At 33.8% G+C, this 17,856-nt stretch overlaps 1 protein-coding gene across 2 annotated transcripts in view; it reads left to right on the forward strand.

The window, feature by feature from the left end:
* Positions 1 to 17,856, forward strand: part of DYNC2H1 (dynein cytoplasmic 2 heavy chain 1) — a 372,064-nt gene that overhangs the window by 344,036 nt on the left and 10,172 nt on the right. For both annotated transcript variants that reach the window (XM_060157926.1, XM_060157925.1), the window contains 2 exons: positions 4,001 to 4,082; positions 17,542 to 17,658. In XM_060157926.1, the coding sequence (XP_060013909.1) occupies positions 4,001 to 4,082; positions 17,542 to 17,658 (199 nt within the window). The remainder of the gene's footprint in view (positions 1 to 4,000; positions 4,083 to 17,541; positions 17,659 to 17,856) is intronic.

Consider the following 17,856-nt stretch of genomic DNA (forward strand, 5'->3'; position numbering starts at 1 on the left):
GGGACTTTAATACCCAATTGACATCAATGGATAGATCATCCAGAAAGAAAATCAAAGAGACAACGGAGGTCTTAAATGACACAATAGAACATTTGCACATAATTGATACCTACAGGACATTATATCCAAAAACAGGAGAATACACATTCTTTTCAAGAGCATATGGGATATTCTTCATGAGAGCTCACATACTAGATCACAAAACAAGCATCAGTAATTTAAGAGGATAGAAAATTATATCAGGCATCTGTTTTCTGACCACAATGGTACAAAGCTAGAAATCAACTTCAGAAAGAAAAATGGGAAAAGAACAAACATATAGAGACTAAGCAACATGCTACTAAAAAACCAATGGGTCAATGAGGAAATCAAAGAGGAAATCAGAAAATACCTTGAGACAAATGAAAATGGAAACAAAACACTCGAAAATCTATGGGATGCCATCAAAAGCAGTTCTAAGAGTTGATACTGATACAGGCCTTCCTCAAGAAACAAGAAAGATCTCGGTCTTCCCTGGTGGCACAGTTGTTGAGAGTCTGCCTGCCGATGCAGGGGGCACGAGTTCATGCCCCGGTCCGGGAAGATCCCACATGCCGCAGAGCGGCTGGGCCCATGAGCCATGGCCGCTGAGCCTGCACGTCCGGAGCCTGTGCTCCGCAATGGGAGAGGCCACAACAGTGAGAGGCCCGCGTGCTGCAAAAAAAAAAAAAAAAAAAACTCAAATAAACAGCCTAACATAGCACCTAAAAGAATTAGAAAAAGAAGAATTAGCAAAGCCCAAAATCAGCAGAGGAAAGGAAATAATAGAGATCAGAGGGGAAATAAGTAAAATAGACATGAGAAAAAAACAATAGAAATGATTAATGAAACCAAGAGCTGGGTTTCTAAAAAGATAAACAAAATTGATAAGCCTTTAGCCATGCTTACCAAGAACAAAAGAGAAGACCCAAAAAAATAAGAAATGAAAGAGGAGAAATAACAACCAATACCACAGAGATTTAAAAAAAAAAATCACAGGAGAATACTACCAACAGTTATATGCCAACAAATTGGACAACCTAGAAGAAATGGATGAATTTCTAGAAGTATACAGCCTGCCAAGACTGACTTAAGAAGAAATAGATAATTTCAATAGACCAGTCACTAGTAGTGAAATTAAATTTGTAATAAAAATACTCCCAGCCAGCAAAAGTCTAGGACTAGATGGCTTCACAGGGAATTCTACCAAACATATAAAGAAGAACTAATACGTGTCCTCTAAATCTATTCCCCAAATTCAAGAGGATAGAACATTCCCAAATTCATTCTACAAGGCCACCATTTCTCTGATAACCAAAAGCAGCCAAAGACTACTACAAGAAAGAAAATTACAGGCAATTGATGAATATAGGATGTAAAAATCCTTAACAAAATATTAGCAAACCAAATCTAACAATATATAAAAAGGCTCATACACCATGATAAAATGGGATTTATTACAGAGTCACAAGAATGGCTCAACATTTGCAAATCAATCAATGTGATACACCACGTTACCACAAGAAAAGGCACAAATCAAATTATCATCTCAATAGATGCAGAAAAAACATTTGACAAAATTCAACATCTGTTCGTGATAAAAACTCTCATCAAAGTGGATATAGAGAGAACATACCTCAACATAGTAAAGGTCATTTATGACAGACCTATAGCCAGCATCATACTCAGTGGTGAAACAATGAAAGCCTTCTTCTAAATTCAGGAACAAGACAAGGATGCCCACTCTCACTACTTCTATTTAACATATTATTTGAAGTCCTAGCCACAGTAATCAGACAAGAAAGAAATAAAAGGCATCCATATTAGAAGGGAAGAGTTAAAACTTTCACTATTTGCAGATGACATGATACTGTATATATAGAAAACCCTCAAGTCTCCACCCAAAAACTGTTAGAACTAATAAATGAATTCAGCAAAGTTGCAGGATACAAGATTAATATACAGAAATCTATTATGTTTCTATACAATAATAATGAGCTATCAAAAAGAAAAAGTCAAAAAAAAATGTTTAAAGTCACATCAAAAAGAATACCTAGGAATAAAGTTAACCAAGGAGGTGAAAGACCTATGATCTGAAAAGTATAAAACATTGATGAAGGAAACTGAAGAAGATTCCAAACAATGGAAAGATACTTGTTGTTCTTATGATTTTGTTGAAATGAATATACTACCAAAAACAATCTACAAATTTAATGCAGTCCCTATCAAAATACTCATGACACTTTTCATGGAACTAGAACAAGTGATCCTAAAATTGAAATGGAACCACAAAAGACTCCAAATTGCCAAAGAAATCTTTTTTTTTTTTTTTGGGCATGCCACTCGGTATGCAGGATCTTACTTCCCTGACCAGGATTGAACCCATGCCCCCCTACAGAGTCTTAACCACTGGACTGCCAGGGAAGTCCCTGCCAAAGCAATCTTGATAAAAAAGAACAAAGCTGGATATATCATCCTTCTAGACTTCAGACTATTCTGCAAACCTACAGTAATCAAAACAGCATGCTACTGGCACAAAAACAGACACATAGATCAATGGAACAGATTAGAGAGCCCAGAAATAAACCCCCACACCTGTGATCAATTAATACACAACAAAGGAGGCAAGAATATACAGTGGAGAAAAGACAGTCTGTTCAATAAGTGGCACTGGGAAATCTGGGCATCTACATGTAAAACAATGAGATTAGAACATTACCTCACACCATATTCAAAATAAACCCAAAATGGATTAAACTTCTAAATGTTAGACATGAAACCATAAAACTCCTAGAAGAGAACATAGGCAGAACACTCTTTGACATAAATCGTAGCAATAGTTTTTGGATCTGTCTCCTAAGGCAAAAGAAATAAAAGTAAAAATAAACAAATTGGACCTAAGAAAACTTAAAAGCTTTTGCACAACAAAGGAAACCATCAGCAAAATGAAAATACAACCTAAGGAATGGGAGAAAATATTTGCAAATAATGCAGCTGACAAGGAGTTAATAACCAAAATATACAAACAACTCATACAACTTAATATCAAAAGAAACAAGCAATCCCATCATCCTGAAGCAATAGCAATAATGACTTCAAAACTCCCTTCACATGTGATTTATGTAAAAGCGTATTTCCCCCTTGAACCTTCTCCCCTCTTTCCATCCTGCTTACACCACACAAATCCAAGTGGTCCTACTATAAAGTCAGATGGAAAAACCCTGGTCTGTATCAGGAAGAAAAGAACTGCTAACACCACCTGCTATTAAAATTCTTTAATAGCATCCCCCCAAACAAGTTAAATAAAATTAAAAATGTAATTTCTCAATACACTAGCCACATTTAAAGTTCTCAATAGCCACATTTGGGTAGTGGCTGCCATTTTGGACTGAATGAAAATATATTTATCTCTGTAGAAAATTCTGTTAGACAATGCTGACTAGGCTTCTTGGTGGGAAACAGTATTTGATGGTTAAGTTCAAACTCTTTTTAAAAACAAATTTGGAATATCATATCATATATAGTCTATCATTTTTAAGAAGTTAGATGCAATGAAAGAGACACTTCCAAAAACATACTGAAAAAAATTTAGTTTCTTTTTAGTGCTTTGGGGGATATTCAATTGATAGTACCTCAGGAGCATATTATAAATATCATATTTCAGTTCAGCTAGTAAACATTTATTGAACCCCCATTATGTGCCTGCATTTGAGGATGATGGTCAAAACAGAGGATGTAAAAATAAAAGACCCTATCCTCAAGATACCTACACAACCTTGAAGAGGAGACTGACATAACAAGTTAACTTTAAAAACTTAGTGTGAAATCTGAGGTATTGTGCATAGCCTAAGATATCTGATTACTTGTACATTATAAATATTTCAATTTTAAATAAATAGGAATATGTATATCTTCTATAGCTATTCATATTTTAATTCCTGAAAATTATCTCTTTCTGACATTTGATGCTTTATTTTCACAGGGCTGTGGTCTGCTCTGTGGATAGCCTTAAATTTGTGGCCTCATGGAAAGGTCGACTGCAAGAAGCAAAGCTGCAAATTAAGGTATTAGAATAATTTTAGATGTTTATCTGAGTCAAAAATTATGTAATTACCAACTGTGATAAAGAGATTTTGCTCCAATCTCAAAGTCACCTATCTCTATAGTGTAAGGTCAGCAGAGATAGATTATATTACCTGTGTGAAAAATCAAAATAAGTTAAGATTTAACATGAAACAACCTGTACAAGATACAACATGTTCTAATGCAAAAATAAGAATCTTAGGAATATAACATAGTATTTGAAAATATAACTTCGGTAAAAAATGATATAAATCTTGAAGTTCTGTTAGGTTACCTGTTCTAACATTCAAGTCAATAAATATTTGCTATACAATAAAGTATGTATAAAAGGTGTGAAAAATTTAGACCAAATCTTGTCCTTAGGGAGTTTACAGTTGGTGAGTATATTAGTTCACTATTAAAATCAAGCCAACTATGTTAAAAAAAAATTAAGCCATCTTTTGCAGTATAAATTTTCCTAGGTAGCTTTTCTGCTAAAAATGCATTACTCTTGCAATAATAGATAATATAGATAACCATTTAAATATTAATAACAAAACTAATGAAATGCTTCCCCCAACAACTCCAACCTTCTTCCATGTCATTGGCATTCTCTACCATTCTTTCCCATTCTCACACATAGAATTGCCCTCTTAACTTTTTTCCACTGCTAATATAAGATGCTGCATGTTGTAGTACGATTATCTCTATACATCTGTGTTGGTCTGTCTTATGATACTGTAATGACATTGAAGATAAAGACTGTCTTATCCATCTTCAGATCCCCAGTATCTAGTTCAGTATATTACATATAATTAAAATAAATGTAAAACCATAGTTCTTTAACTTAGTTAACCTTAGGCAACTGACTTTTCAGAAGTTCTATTTATATAATTCTAGTTCTCAGGTCAACAATTTTCTTTTCATATCACTACTGCTTTCTAACATACTATATAATTTATTTATTATATTTGTTGTTTGTTGTCTGTCTTATTCTACTGGAATGTAAGTCCCATGAGCGTAGTCACTTTTTTTCCAGTTTTGTTGTATCTCAGATACCTCAAACAATACCTCGTACATAATAAGCGCTCCATTAAAACCTTGTTGAATTGTTGAGTTGAAGGCCAACAATAGGAGAGGCACTATAATAGGCATTATTAACATCAGCTGTAATGGTATAGTGTGCCAGAAATTTGATCATTAACAATAAGCTAGGTCTTTGTTTCTCTTTTGGCTCTATAGATTGCTATAAAATTCTCCATTGAAGCTGAAGAAATTAGCAGGTTCTCTTTCATCCTTTACATTTTATTTTAACCTTAGCCTCTAGCCCATAAGAGCTACCTTAGCTATTATTGGTGCACATAAACTGTTGCCTAGCTGTTAAGGAGAGGGAGGGAATACATGATGTATAATCCAGGAATCATGCAGTTTACCTGGTTGTGTGGTCTCTTAGCAGCTGTGAAGCACACACATAATATGGTAGTATCATTGTTTAGGTATATTGATATAAAAAACAAGGGAAATGAGTTTTATTTTGTGTCAAGGTGTGTTCATATTTCCAGAACTATTTCGCTCCTGTTCTTACAAAATAGAAATAAAATTATCTACAACCAGAAAACCCCAAGCATATATGTTATGTTTTATAGATGGGGAAAAAAAGGCTGGCAGTTAATAAAACAAGATTCTAGGGCTTCCCTGATGGCGCAATGGTTGAGAGTCCGCCTGCCGATGCAGGGGACATGGGTTCGTGCCCCAGTCCGGGGAGATCCCACATGACACGGAGCGGCTAGACCCGTGAGCTATGGCCGCTGAGCCTGCGCGTCCGGAGCATGTGCTTCACAATGGGAGAGGCCACAGCAGTGAGAGGCCTGCGTACCGCAAAAAAAAAAAAAAACTAAAACAAGATTCTAATCTTAGTTCTCCAAAACAGAGCCATGTGACTTTTAAAAACAATAAAGCAGTCTGAGCCTTTGTTGTCTCTTTTTTTTTTTTTTTTTTTTTGGTATGTGGGCCTCTCACTGTTGTGGCCTCTCCCGTTGCAGAGCGCAGGCTCAATGGCCATGGCTCACGGGCCCAGCCGCTCTGCGGCATGTGGGATCTTCCCAGACCAGGGCACAAACCCATGTCCCCTGCATCGCCAGGCGGACTCTCAACCACTGCGCCACCAGGGAAGCCCTGTTGTCTCTTTTATCAATGGATATAAATAATAACTTCCTTGACATGTTTATTATGAGGGTCTCTGAAAACCTATGTGTGTGTGTGTGTTTTATTATTTCTTTTAACTTAATTTGGATTAGGTTTCATTAGGCAATATTTATTTTTTAATTAGAAACAAAAGTGTATTTTAATAAAAGTTCTCTGCTCTTATCCAGTAAAGCAGAATTCTTTCATTTGTCATTTGACATTCATGAAAGCTACTATATTGTTAAAAACCAAAATATTCATTGGTCAATATATTCAGGAACATTATAAGTTTGATACAATTATATCTTACACCTTTAAGTTAAAAAAGCCATCCCTGGGCTTCCCTGGTGGCGCAGTGGTTGAGAGTCCGCCTGCCGATGCAGGGGACACGGGTTCGTGCCCCGGTCTGGGAGGATCCTACATGCCGCGGAGCGGCTGGGCCCGTGGGCCATGGCCGCTGGGCCTGCGCGTCCGGAGCCTGTGCTCCGCGATGGGAGAGGCCACAGCAGTGAGAGGCCCACATACCGCAAAAAGAAAAAAAAAAAAAAAGCCATCCCTACACATGAGATTTGAGGTAATTCAACAGAATTTTTCCTCTCTTTGGCCCCTCATTCATATGAGCTATAGAAGCACATTTCCTAATTTCTTACCTGCAGTTCCAGATATATTTATCAGATAAAAAGTTTTTGTAAGCCCCTCACTGTTTGCACTTGGCAAAATCAGCAAGCTAAATAATTCATTTATGTTCCTCTTAATCAAATTTTTCAGCAAAAGGATTATTTTGATAGGAGAATATTGGATTTGAATTATATTTGAATTTTACTGTCACTGCAGAATTTAATTTATTTTGAATATATTTCAATCTCTACCACCCTAGACTGAATTAAACCAGTGAAATGTTCAAGCAAGGCTATAATTCCCACACCAATCAATATTTCAACCCCCTAGACCAGCTTAAGGGAACATGTATGTACATTGATTTTTTTAGATCCTGAACATGGCCCTCTAAACTTTCCTCACTACCATTATTGATTTATTATTTGTTAAACAGCAGTTGTGAAACTTAGTACTGGAAAATGTGTAAATCAAGCACCCGTTCAGCTTGCGTTCTAGATCTTGCCCAAGGCTGTGAAAGTTTTGCCCTGGCAAATCTGGGTAGCTTCCAGCTCCCTCCTTGACTGCTGATGCTGCCAAACACAAAAGGCAAAAACAAGTCTTTTACCTTGGCAAATCAGGCTTATTAAAAACATTTTAGTCTTGTTAATAATGCACAATTCCCTAGGATACCTGAAAGCTGCTGCTCCTTTGGGACCTGGTAGAGTCATATAGCCGCGTATGCTTGCCAGTTCATTTCGGCTGCTTCATGCCAGGCTAGAGTCTGCCCATATACCAAGTGGTTATTATGCTATTCATATTTCAGTTCCCTCCCTTGTAAAGCTTACCAGGAAATAGAAGTTAAAACAATGAAGAAATTAGACATTTAGACATGTGAGGGTTCATGAGGAGAATGGGTTCATCAGAATTGGGAGTTATGAACTTTAGACACATCCTCCCCAAATGAGTATAAGTAGCTAATCAGTCCAGCAGTGGACAGTCTACCAAAAAAAGAAATCCTTAAATAGTTCATTTTAAGACATATATTTCTGATAGTTTTCATTTTAAAACTGAGCACTTAATGTGAATACACTTATATAGTCATTATAAAGTAGAGATTGTTTTTAAATCATGGGGGAACTATAAGAGTGCTTAGTAATATAATTTTCTCTAAAAGTCAATCTCTAAAATGAGTTGGTATGTGCAAACTAGTACAATATAAAACCAGTTCAACAAAAAATGATTTTTCTTAAGAACTTATGTAACTACAGCAACCAGAGGTTTTAAATCTATTTGATATTCTTGTAGCATTAAATGCTTTGAGTGTCTTACTATGTTTCCACCAGTTTAAAGGACTTTTAATTCTTAGTTGACTATACTGTTTAGGTAGCCTTGCCAATTTAATGCTGTCTTCTCATGCTCTGCAAATATAGCAGGAAGCTGAAAACTGGCTCAAATTTCCTGTTTTGAAAGTCTTTCTGCTACGAAACATTCCGACTTTACTTGACACTACTGAAAAAAAGTCAGTGTGCTGGTATTACGTACTAAGTTCCATCAACGGTTCTATTCCTTCCCCAGCTTTCAAAAACTTCCAAGAAACCTGTTTGTATTACTTTCCCTAGAACGCTCTCCTTCTTCAACCTATATCAAACCACATATGTAATTTTATATTTTCTAGTAGTTACATTAAAAAAAGTAAAAGAAACAGATACAAATAATTTTAATATTATTTTATTTAACCTAATATATACAAAATATTGTTGCTTCAACATATAATAACTATTTTAAAATTATGAATGTGATATATTTTACTTTCCTTTTTATTGTATAAAGTCCTTGAAATCCATCATAGATTCCATATTTATGGCACATCTCAATTCAGACTAGTAACATCTCAATGCTCAATAGCACATGTGGCCATGGCTACTGTATTGGATAGTAGCTCTAGACAGAGAAGGTAATTCCCTAGAGAAAATTTAAATATTCTCTGATCTTCAAGTTTTTTCCAAATTTTTGTAGTATTTTTCCTTATTAAACAATTGCAAACAGATACAGAAGGAGAGAGAATAGTAAAATGAATCTCCATATGCAGAGTTTTCAAGATTTAGAAATATTCCTTCTTTTTCTCTTTTTGATTGTCTTTGCTGAAGCAATTCCAGACATTGTTTTTACTCCTCCATTTCTCAAAAAAATTTTTTTCTTAAATAAACACAATATATTATCACACATATAAAAATTAACAATAATTCCTTGGCATCATTTAATACTCAGTTCATAACAATATTTACCACTGTCTCAAAAAAAACTCTTTTCCAATAGTTTGTTCAAATGAGAGTCAAGGTCCAGACACTGTGTTTGGTTATTATGTACCTTATGTCTTTTCACATCTAGATGGGATTCCTCTTATTATTTCATACCACTGTTCGTTACAGAATCAAGGTTACTTCTCTTATAGAATGATCTACAGTTGATATTCATGTCTTGGCTTCCTTGTGTTATTATGTAACTTTTGTTCTTCTGTCCCTCGTTTCTTATAAAATGGAAGTAGTTGTAGATGAAACAAATTTTTCTAAATCTGTTATTCCTTCTGCATTTATTAGCTGAAATTTTCTTCAAAGAAGCCTAATCAGCTAGGTCTATGTGGTTACCTAGATACCATGGAATTTTATATAGAAAATAAAGGATAAATGCTTTTTTAAAAAAATTTAAACTAGGGATATTCAGAATATGGTGTTGATACACTGTTTCCCACAGTGTTCAATAACATTTTTTCTGTTTTTAAGTATCAGTGTGAACTTCTTATATTTAATGTGCTTCTGTAAATTGCATTTATTAATTTATTATTCTTTTTCATGTGCAGTATCCCTAGTCTTTGACTTATGTGTAGAGCCTCCTCATGTTGACCTCTGTATCTTATTTTTGGTAAAGTTTTATAGTGAAGCATAATATCATACAGTAAGTTGCACAAATCTTAAGAATACAACTTTATGAATTTTTTAATAAGCAAACAGACCTATGAAACCATTATGCAGATTAATTTTAATATTTTAGGACACTTTTTCCTCAAAATTTCTTTTTATAATTAAATGGACCTAACACATTCAGTACAAACTTTATTTTTCTTTCATTCTAAGAGATATACTTAATATATCCCCCTAGATATTTGTCTACCCTTTTTTTTTCCTCCTTTTATATATTATATTGTATAATGTATTCTGATTTTAAACAGTTGAGAACTTCAGGTGAAGATGGCCCAGGGAGCTAATGATTCATCCTGTCTGCTCCGGATAGATATATAATGATAAAAAAAATATAAAAAGAGGAAACCACAAACATCAGTATTTCATTGCATCAGAAGCAGGACAAAGTACAGGTCTTGAGCTCCAAGTCCAGAAGTAGGAAGCAATGAACAGTATGGCCCCAGCAGAGTGAAAGGAATTAGTGGTGCTATATGTGAAATGGAGACTGAAACAAGGGTCATTGCTTAAATCCAGGACTGAGATTAGGCTCTCCAGCTCTCCAATAAAAGGAGACTGAATAAAGTTATTGGCCTAAGGGAGCTGAAAGATAAAGGCATAGAGTTAATATTAGATATTGAGCCACACTAACCACCAGATCAATAGCTTAGAACTGCAATATCCCCAACACCTGCAGAATAGAACCTCCAAACTGGCATTGTAAATTTTATAGCTATGTAGATTTGGAAATGTCACTATAGAGGTAGAGGTATGTGGGAGAAAAATAAAATACCCCTCAAGATGAACCTAGAAACCCAAATCCAAATAAATGGGGAAAAAATCTAATCCTAGAAAAGAAATTGAGCAAAATCATTAGGTTAATCAACATCTGGTCATTTCATTTATTATTACTTTTGGGAAACTCTGATAAAAAATGTTAAAATATTTATTTTAGTTTCCGTAAACAGTTGTAAGAAAGAATAACTTTCACTAAAAAAATTATCAGAACTCACAGAATAGAAACAGGCAGAAATAATACAGTTATATGTAGGTAGATGTGAAAACCAATCAGTAGTCTTGGAGATGAAAAATATAATCTTTAAATGAAATATTGATAGATTAAATATACTCTACATTAGATACAATTGAAAAAGACATATTAATTGGGAGTTAGTGCTAAGGAATTAACTCAGAACTGATCACAAATGTAAAGTGTTAAAAATATGAGAGAGATATTATCAGACATAGAGGATAGTTTAAGGCATTCTATCCTACTTGTAAAAGGATTTCTACTATAGAACAGACAGAATGGCAGAGAAGCAAAATTTGAAAAATTAGTTGCAGGGATTTTCCAGAATTGGAAAATGGTAAGAGTTCTCAGGTGAAATGCACATGCAAAGTACCAAAAAAATTAACTAAAAGTATATTCAAGTTCACACCTCGTTACACTATAATGAAACTATACAATATCAGGGTTAAAGTGAAAAAATCTTAAAAGCTACCAGATAGAAAAGTCAAAGTTCCAACCAAAAAAAAAATACAAAAAAACAAAAAATAACATCAAATAGATTACTCATCAGCTCACTAGATGCCAAAAGGCAATGGAGTGAGTAATATATTCAAATTGATGAGGAATAGTAATTGTTAACCTCAAACTTTATTCCCATCTAAAATATCATTCAGTAATGAAAGCAATAAAAAGATATTTCCAGAAACCCAAACACCACAAGTGCTTACCACTCTCACTCTCAGAACCTCAAAGAAGTATTAAAACATGAAAAAGAAAAGCCAGAGAGAAAACAAAATATACCAAAAATAACAGTGAGCCCAAAAATTACAAAATAATTTAATTTTAGCATGTAATTTAAATTATTGACTGTAAAATATAACTTTTTATTATGTTTAAACTAAAACTAAAACTCTAAACAGTAATAATTAGATTAGAAATAACATGCTAAAATAAAATCCATGTCATGTTCAGGAGAAGTACTGAATAACTAAGAATTCATTAGAAAATGTCATAGTTACTATTCAAAAGATATGGTTAAAAGCTTATAAAAATAGATACACAGTCCATTAGCAGAAAAGGAGAAAAATTAAACAAAAAGAAATAAAGAGGAAAACTATATATTAAATATACTGAAAATAATTTCAAATATATGACTGATAACAATAAATATAATATTTTAAATTGAAGTATAGTTGAGTTACAATTTTGTGTTAGTTTCAGGTATACAGCACAGTGATTCAGTTATATATATATTTTTTTCAAATTATTTTCCATTAGAGGATGTTAGTGAATATAGTTCGCTGTGCTATAGAGTAAATCCTTGTTGCTTATCTATTTTATGTATAGCAGTTTGTATCTGTTAATCTTATACGCCTACTTTATCTCCAACTCCCTTTCCCCTTTGGTAAGTATAAGTTTGTTTTCTTTTTTTTTAATTTATTTTTTATACAGCATGTCCTTATTAGTTATCTGTTTTATACATATTAGTGTATATATGTTAATCCCAATCTCCCAGTTCATCCCACCACCAGGCCCCCCCCCCGCACTTTCCCTCCTTGGTGTCCATACGTTTTTTCTCTACATCTTTGTCTCTATTTCTGCCTTGCAAACCGGTTCACCTGTACCATTTTTCTAGATTCCACATATATGCGTTAATACATGATATTTGTTTTTCTCTTTCTGACTTACTTCACTCTGTATGACAGGCTCTTGGTCCATCCACGTCTCTACAAATGACCCAATTTCGTTCCTTTTTATGGCTGAGTAATATTCCATTGTATATATGTACCACATCTTATTTATCCATTTGTCTGTCGATGGGCATTTAGGTTACTTCCATGACCTGGCTATTGTAAATAGTGCTGCAATGAACATTGGGGTGCATGTATCTTTTTGAATTATGATTTTCTCTGGGTATATGCCCAGTAGTGGGATTGCTGGGTCATATGGTAATTCTATTTCTACTTTTTTAAGGAACCTCCATACAGTTCTCCATAGTGGCTGTATAAATTTACATTCCCTCCAACAGTGCAAGGGGGTTCCCTTTTCTCCACATGCTCTCCAGCATTTGTTATTTGTAGACTTTCTGATGATGTCCATTCTAACTGGTGTGAGGTGATACCTCATTGTAGTTTTGATTTGCATTTCTCTAATTAGTGATGCTAATTAGAGCCTTTCATGTGCCTCTTGGCCATCTGTATGTCTTCTTTGGAGAGATGTTCATTTAGGCATAAGTTTGTTTTCTGTGTCTGTGAGTGTTTGTTTTGTATACAGATTCATTTGTATTATTTTTTAGATTCCATATATGTGATATCATAATATTTGCTTTTCTGTCTGACTTATTTCATTTAGTATATTCTTTAGGACCATCCATCTTGCTGCAAATCACAGTATTTCATTCTTTTTATGGCTGAGTAATATCCCATTGTATATGTATACCACATCTTCTTAAGTCAGTTGTCTGTTGATGGGCACTTGGGTTGTTTCCATATCTTGACTATATAGTTCTGTGATGAACATTGGGGTGCATGTATCTTTTCAAATTAGAGTTTTCATCTTTTTCATATATATGCCCAGGAGTGAGATTGCTGGATCATATGGTAACTTTATATTTAGTTTTTAAGGAATCTCCCATTCTTCACAGTGGCTGCACCAATTTACATTCCCACCAACAGTATGAGGGTTCCCTTTTCTCCACAACCTCTCCAGCATTTATTATTTGTAGACTTTTTGATGATACCCATTCTGACAGGTGTGAGGTGATACCTCATTATAGTTTTGACTTACATTTCTCTAAAATTAGTGATATTGAGTATCTTTTCATGTGCCTGTTGGCCGTCTGAAAGTCGTCTTTGGAGAAATGTCTGTTTAAGTCTTCTGCCCATTTTTTGACTGGGTAGTTTGTTTTTTTCAATATTGTGTTGTGTGAGCTCTTTGTATATTTTGTATATTAACCCCTTGTTGGTACATTGTTTGCAAATATTTTCTCTCATTCCGTAGCTTATCTTTTCATTATGTGATGGTTTCCTTTGCTGTGCAAAGGAAACATTTAATTCACCGTTAAATCCAAGTTAAATTCAAGTTAAAATAAGAAGTATTCAAGGAATTCAACATTGTATATGAAATAAATTAATGGCTTTAATCCTGTTTTTAGTGAGCAAAGTCACTACTATTACTGTTACCCCTTTTGAGTCTCACCTCAAAGAATTGAATCAGATTGATCTTAAAATAGCCTTTTCAAAGTAGGTTGGGGTCATGGTAGTTAGTTATTTGAAATATATTTATGCAATTGTGGTTGGCCTGATACATACTGCCCTTAATAAATGGTTTTGAAACTATAAACAGAACGAAATATGTGTAAGGGTTTTTTTTTGAGTTTTTGTTGTCATTGTTGTTTTGTTTTTTTATTTTCTTACTTTTGCAACTGCCCCTCTGTTTCAGATGTTTTAATCAGAGGTTTCAAGTGTGAATAACATCCAAGTACAGATTCTTTTCCTTTTGCTTTAATGATTTTGTGCTGTTCCTATTCTGTTAAATTGAAAGCTATGCATTTATAAGCAAAACAAGAATAGTTAGAGGAAATGGTATTACAGCAAGAGATGCACATTTAGATGCCTTTCACTTAATTATTTGCGTTCAACTCAAATAGTATATTTGTACAGATGTCAAGAAGCAGCCTTGACAATGCTGTTCTTTTAAAATAATGTAAACAGACATAACCCCTATGGTTACCAAAGGGGAAAGAGGGAGAGAGGGATAAATTAGGAGTTTGGGGTTAACATATACACACTACTATGCATAAAATAGATGACCAACAAGGACCTACTGTATAGCACAGGGAGCTATACTCAATATTTTGTAATAACCTATAAGGGGAAAGAATCTGAAAGAAATAGGTATATATGTATGTATAACTGAATTACTTCACTGTACACCTGAAATTAGCACAATATTGCAAATCAACTATACTTCAATTGAAAAAAAGATTAAAGTAAAAGAAAAGAGAGATCAGGTGTTGATATAGTTAATATTTTCAAATGTCTCTCTTGTGGAAATAAAGAAAATACTGGAATTCAAAAAAATGTCTACTTGAAAAAATAAAATAAAATAATGTAAACAAATGAGCTCTGATCTCAGTAATTATTTCTTTGCATCCAAGGGATATGTGTCATGCACAATAAGGTACTAATGACTAAGATAGACTTCTAACAAACTTTTAATAGAAAAGTATGAAGTTTGCCCCATAAGTATATATGTTAAATATAAATAGCATTTTAATATGGCTTATCATTTAAAGGAGGTGAAAAAGAGAGTGGAAGTACAGTATTGATCAAATTAGAAAGCATGCTCTAACACATCGCCTAGCTGTTTGATGTATAAATGAAGTGATGGATAGACTCAGTTATCTAGGACAAATTTGGGAAATATTTTGCAAAATCAAATATAAGCAAAAATTTTTTGATTGAAATTATTTAAATAATTTCCAATCAAACCTTATTTTGCCTTATTTAAATGGATACACTATATGAAACAATTCTAAATGTCTAGAAATTTGAATATGGATTAGATTAAATGAACAGTAATAGCTAATACTTATTGAGCACTTGCTGTATATCAGGCAATTTTCCAAGTATTTTAAATATAATGTTAGAGGGGATTTCTTATTTCCTGCTCCTATTGTTTTTTTCTGCATGGAGGAATATTTACTAAGGTTCATACTCCTAGACACTCTCTGCCTTCTACCTGACTCCTTCCTTTCCAGGAAAGATGTCAGATAAAGGTGTTTATCTGACTGTGAGTTTGAGTCAGAAACCCAGGGCTGAATACTGTGCCTTCCTATGCTTTTCTTTTGGGTGTACACATTCTGCTCTGCCCCTTCAAGGCAGTCTCTGCACCTGGTGCAGCTGGCTCCTTAGCTTAGTACTGTCATAACTAGAAGTTAAGCCTTCCAAATTCTTGTGTTTAGTGTTGATATTAGCAAGTCCATTTGCCTGGAGACCTGTTATATCCTCCAAACTATCTTTTTCAGTAATAAAGGTAATATTTTGGGCCTACCTGTTTTTTCACCTTCCATTGATGCCGAATTCCAGATGGAACAAGGGTACCATTTGTTGATACTACTCCAATCCTTGATATATTATCATTTTATTATATAAACAACAGGGTATCACTTTTTGAAGTTCTTATGTTTTCATTTTTTTTACTTTACATTCCAAAGTAGGGGAATGATAGAGGGTATAGAGAGAAAAGGAGAGATTTAAAAGATTTTATTGGAAGTGGCTGGACTTGATAGTTGATGGCATGAGGGAGGTTCAGGAGAAGGAACCAAGAATGTCTCCCAGGTGTCTGATTAAGCAACTACATGGTCAGTAGTGCCAATTACTGAAATAGGCTCCAGAGAATAGTATTTCTCATCCCTCCTACCCCCTGGTTAGAAGAGGAAAATGATGAGTTTATATCTGTATATGCATATTACATAGTCAAGTTGTGACACTATCAGTGGGGGGACTACATTTACAAATTTCTGTAAAGACCAGTTGAGTGCAGAACTCAGTGAAATTTCTAGAAGAAGCCTTAGAAGAATTATCTTGCAGAGATTTTCTAGCACTGAAATTAGCAAGTACTCTTTAAATTTTAATTTACATTTCTTCAAGGCAATACTTCAACACCCCTGAAGTGGCCTGTATAACATCACATTAGTAGTATAGTAGAAAGAATATTGAACTTAGGAATTCAATAATTCTATTTTTAATCCCATCTCTTTCACTGACAAACAAGTTGCTTATCTTTTCATGGTAAAGAACCTTATTATAAATTTAGCTAATCAGAACTATTTGTCAAGGCATACTCTACTAGTACCTCCTCGTCCCTAAACCATTCTCTAGTTATAACTGAAAATGATTTCATCACTTCCAACTTAAAGTGTTCCCTTGACTCTAAAATTCTATAGTATGTTAACTTAAAAGGTACTATACAATATTTATAAGATTGTTTACATTATCTATCAAGTTTAAATTGTGAGACTATAGATGGGAGTCTGAATGCAAATGGAGGCTCTACGTTTGTTGCCTTTAGATAAACTCAGGGTAGATTAACACTACAGAAACGAAAAGAATGAACACTTTTAAAGAAATAGGAAACTAATATTACCAAAATAATTATATTTTTATTTTCATAACTTTATAAATTTACACTAAGTTTAATTTAGAATAAGAGATGAACTCTTTCTCCTTTTTTATTCTTCTTTCAGCTCTGCATGACATGTCAAGAATTTTTTCATTAACCTTTCCAAATTTTGTTCTATTTTTTAGAAAATGATGTTGGAATTCCAAGCAGGTAGCACATGTTCTTTTTCTCTAGTATGCTTTTCTTTCCCCCTCCTAGAAAAAGAGTAACTTTTTGGCTTTTGTCGTTATATGTCCATTAATCTAATGCCAAGACATATGCAGTTGTATAACTAATGACATTTATAAGTCTTTTTTTCCAAAATACTTGCTAAAATTGAGGATTCAGCCTAAAGGAAGCTCACAGTGAACATTGGTTCAGGTCTTCACCTACATTATTATCAAACAAAATACCGTGATCTTTGTTTTCACATTGTTTGGAATGAATAGTCACAATGAAAATTGTTGCCTTTCTTCTGAAGATATACTATAGTAACTCCTGCCATTTCAGCCTTTAATACATATTTTAATGGTTTATATGTTTCTATGACAGATCAGTGGCTTATTACTGGAAGGATGCAGTTTTGATGGAAATCGACTTTCTGAAAATCAGCATGATTCTCCTAGTGTATCATCAGTTCTCCCTTGTTTTATGGGCTGGATTCCACAGGTAATACATTTTTAACAGGAACAAGTTTTAATTTAATCAATTCATTTTTAGATTTTATCTTTTCAATAAGATATAATTGGCTTATGAATTTTTCATTTACTTTCTAATCTTACCTGCATTTGAACAAATTTACAGTCCAAATATTATGTCCTTTATAATTTTTAAGATGTACAGGACATTTTAAAAGCTTTATTTTGT

This window comes from Lagenorhynchus albirostris, chromosome 9 (assembly GCF_949774975.1).
Source record: "Lagenorhynchus albirostris chromosome 9, mLagAlb1.1, whole genome shotgun sequence".
Lineage (NCBI taxonomy): Eukaryota > Metazoa > Chordata > Mammalia > Artiodactyla > Delphinidae > Lagenorhynchus > Lagenorhynchus albirostris.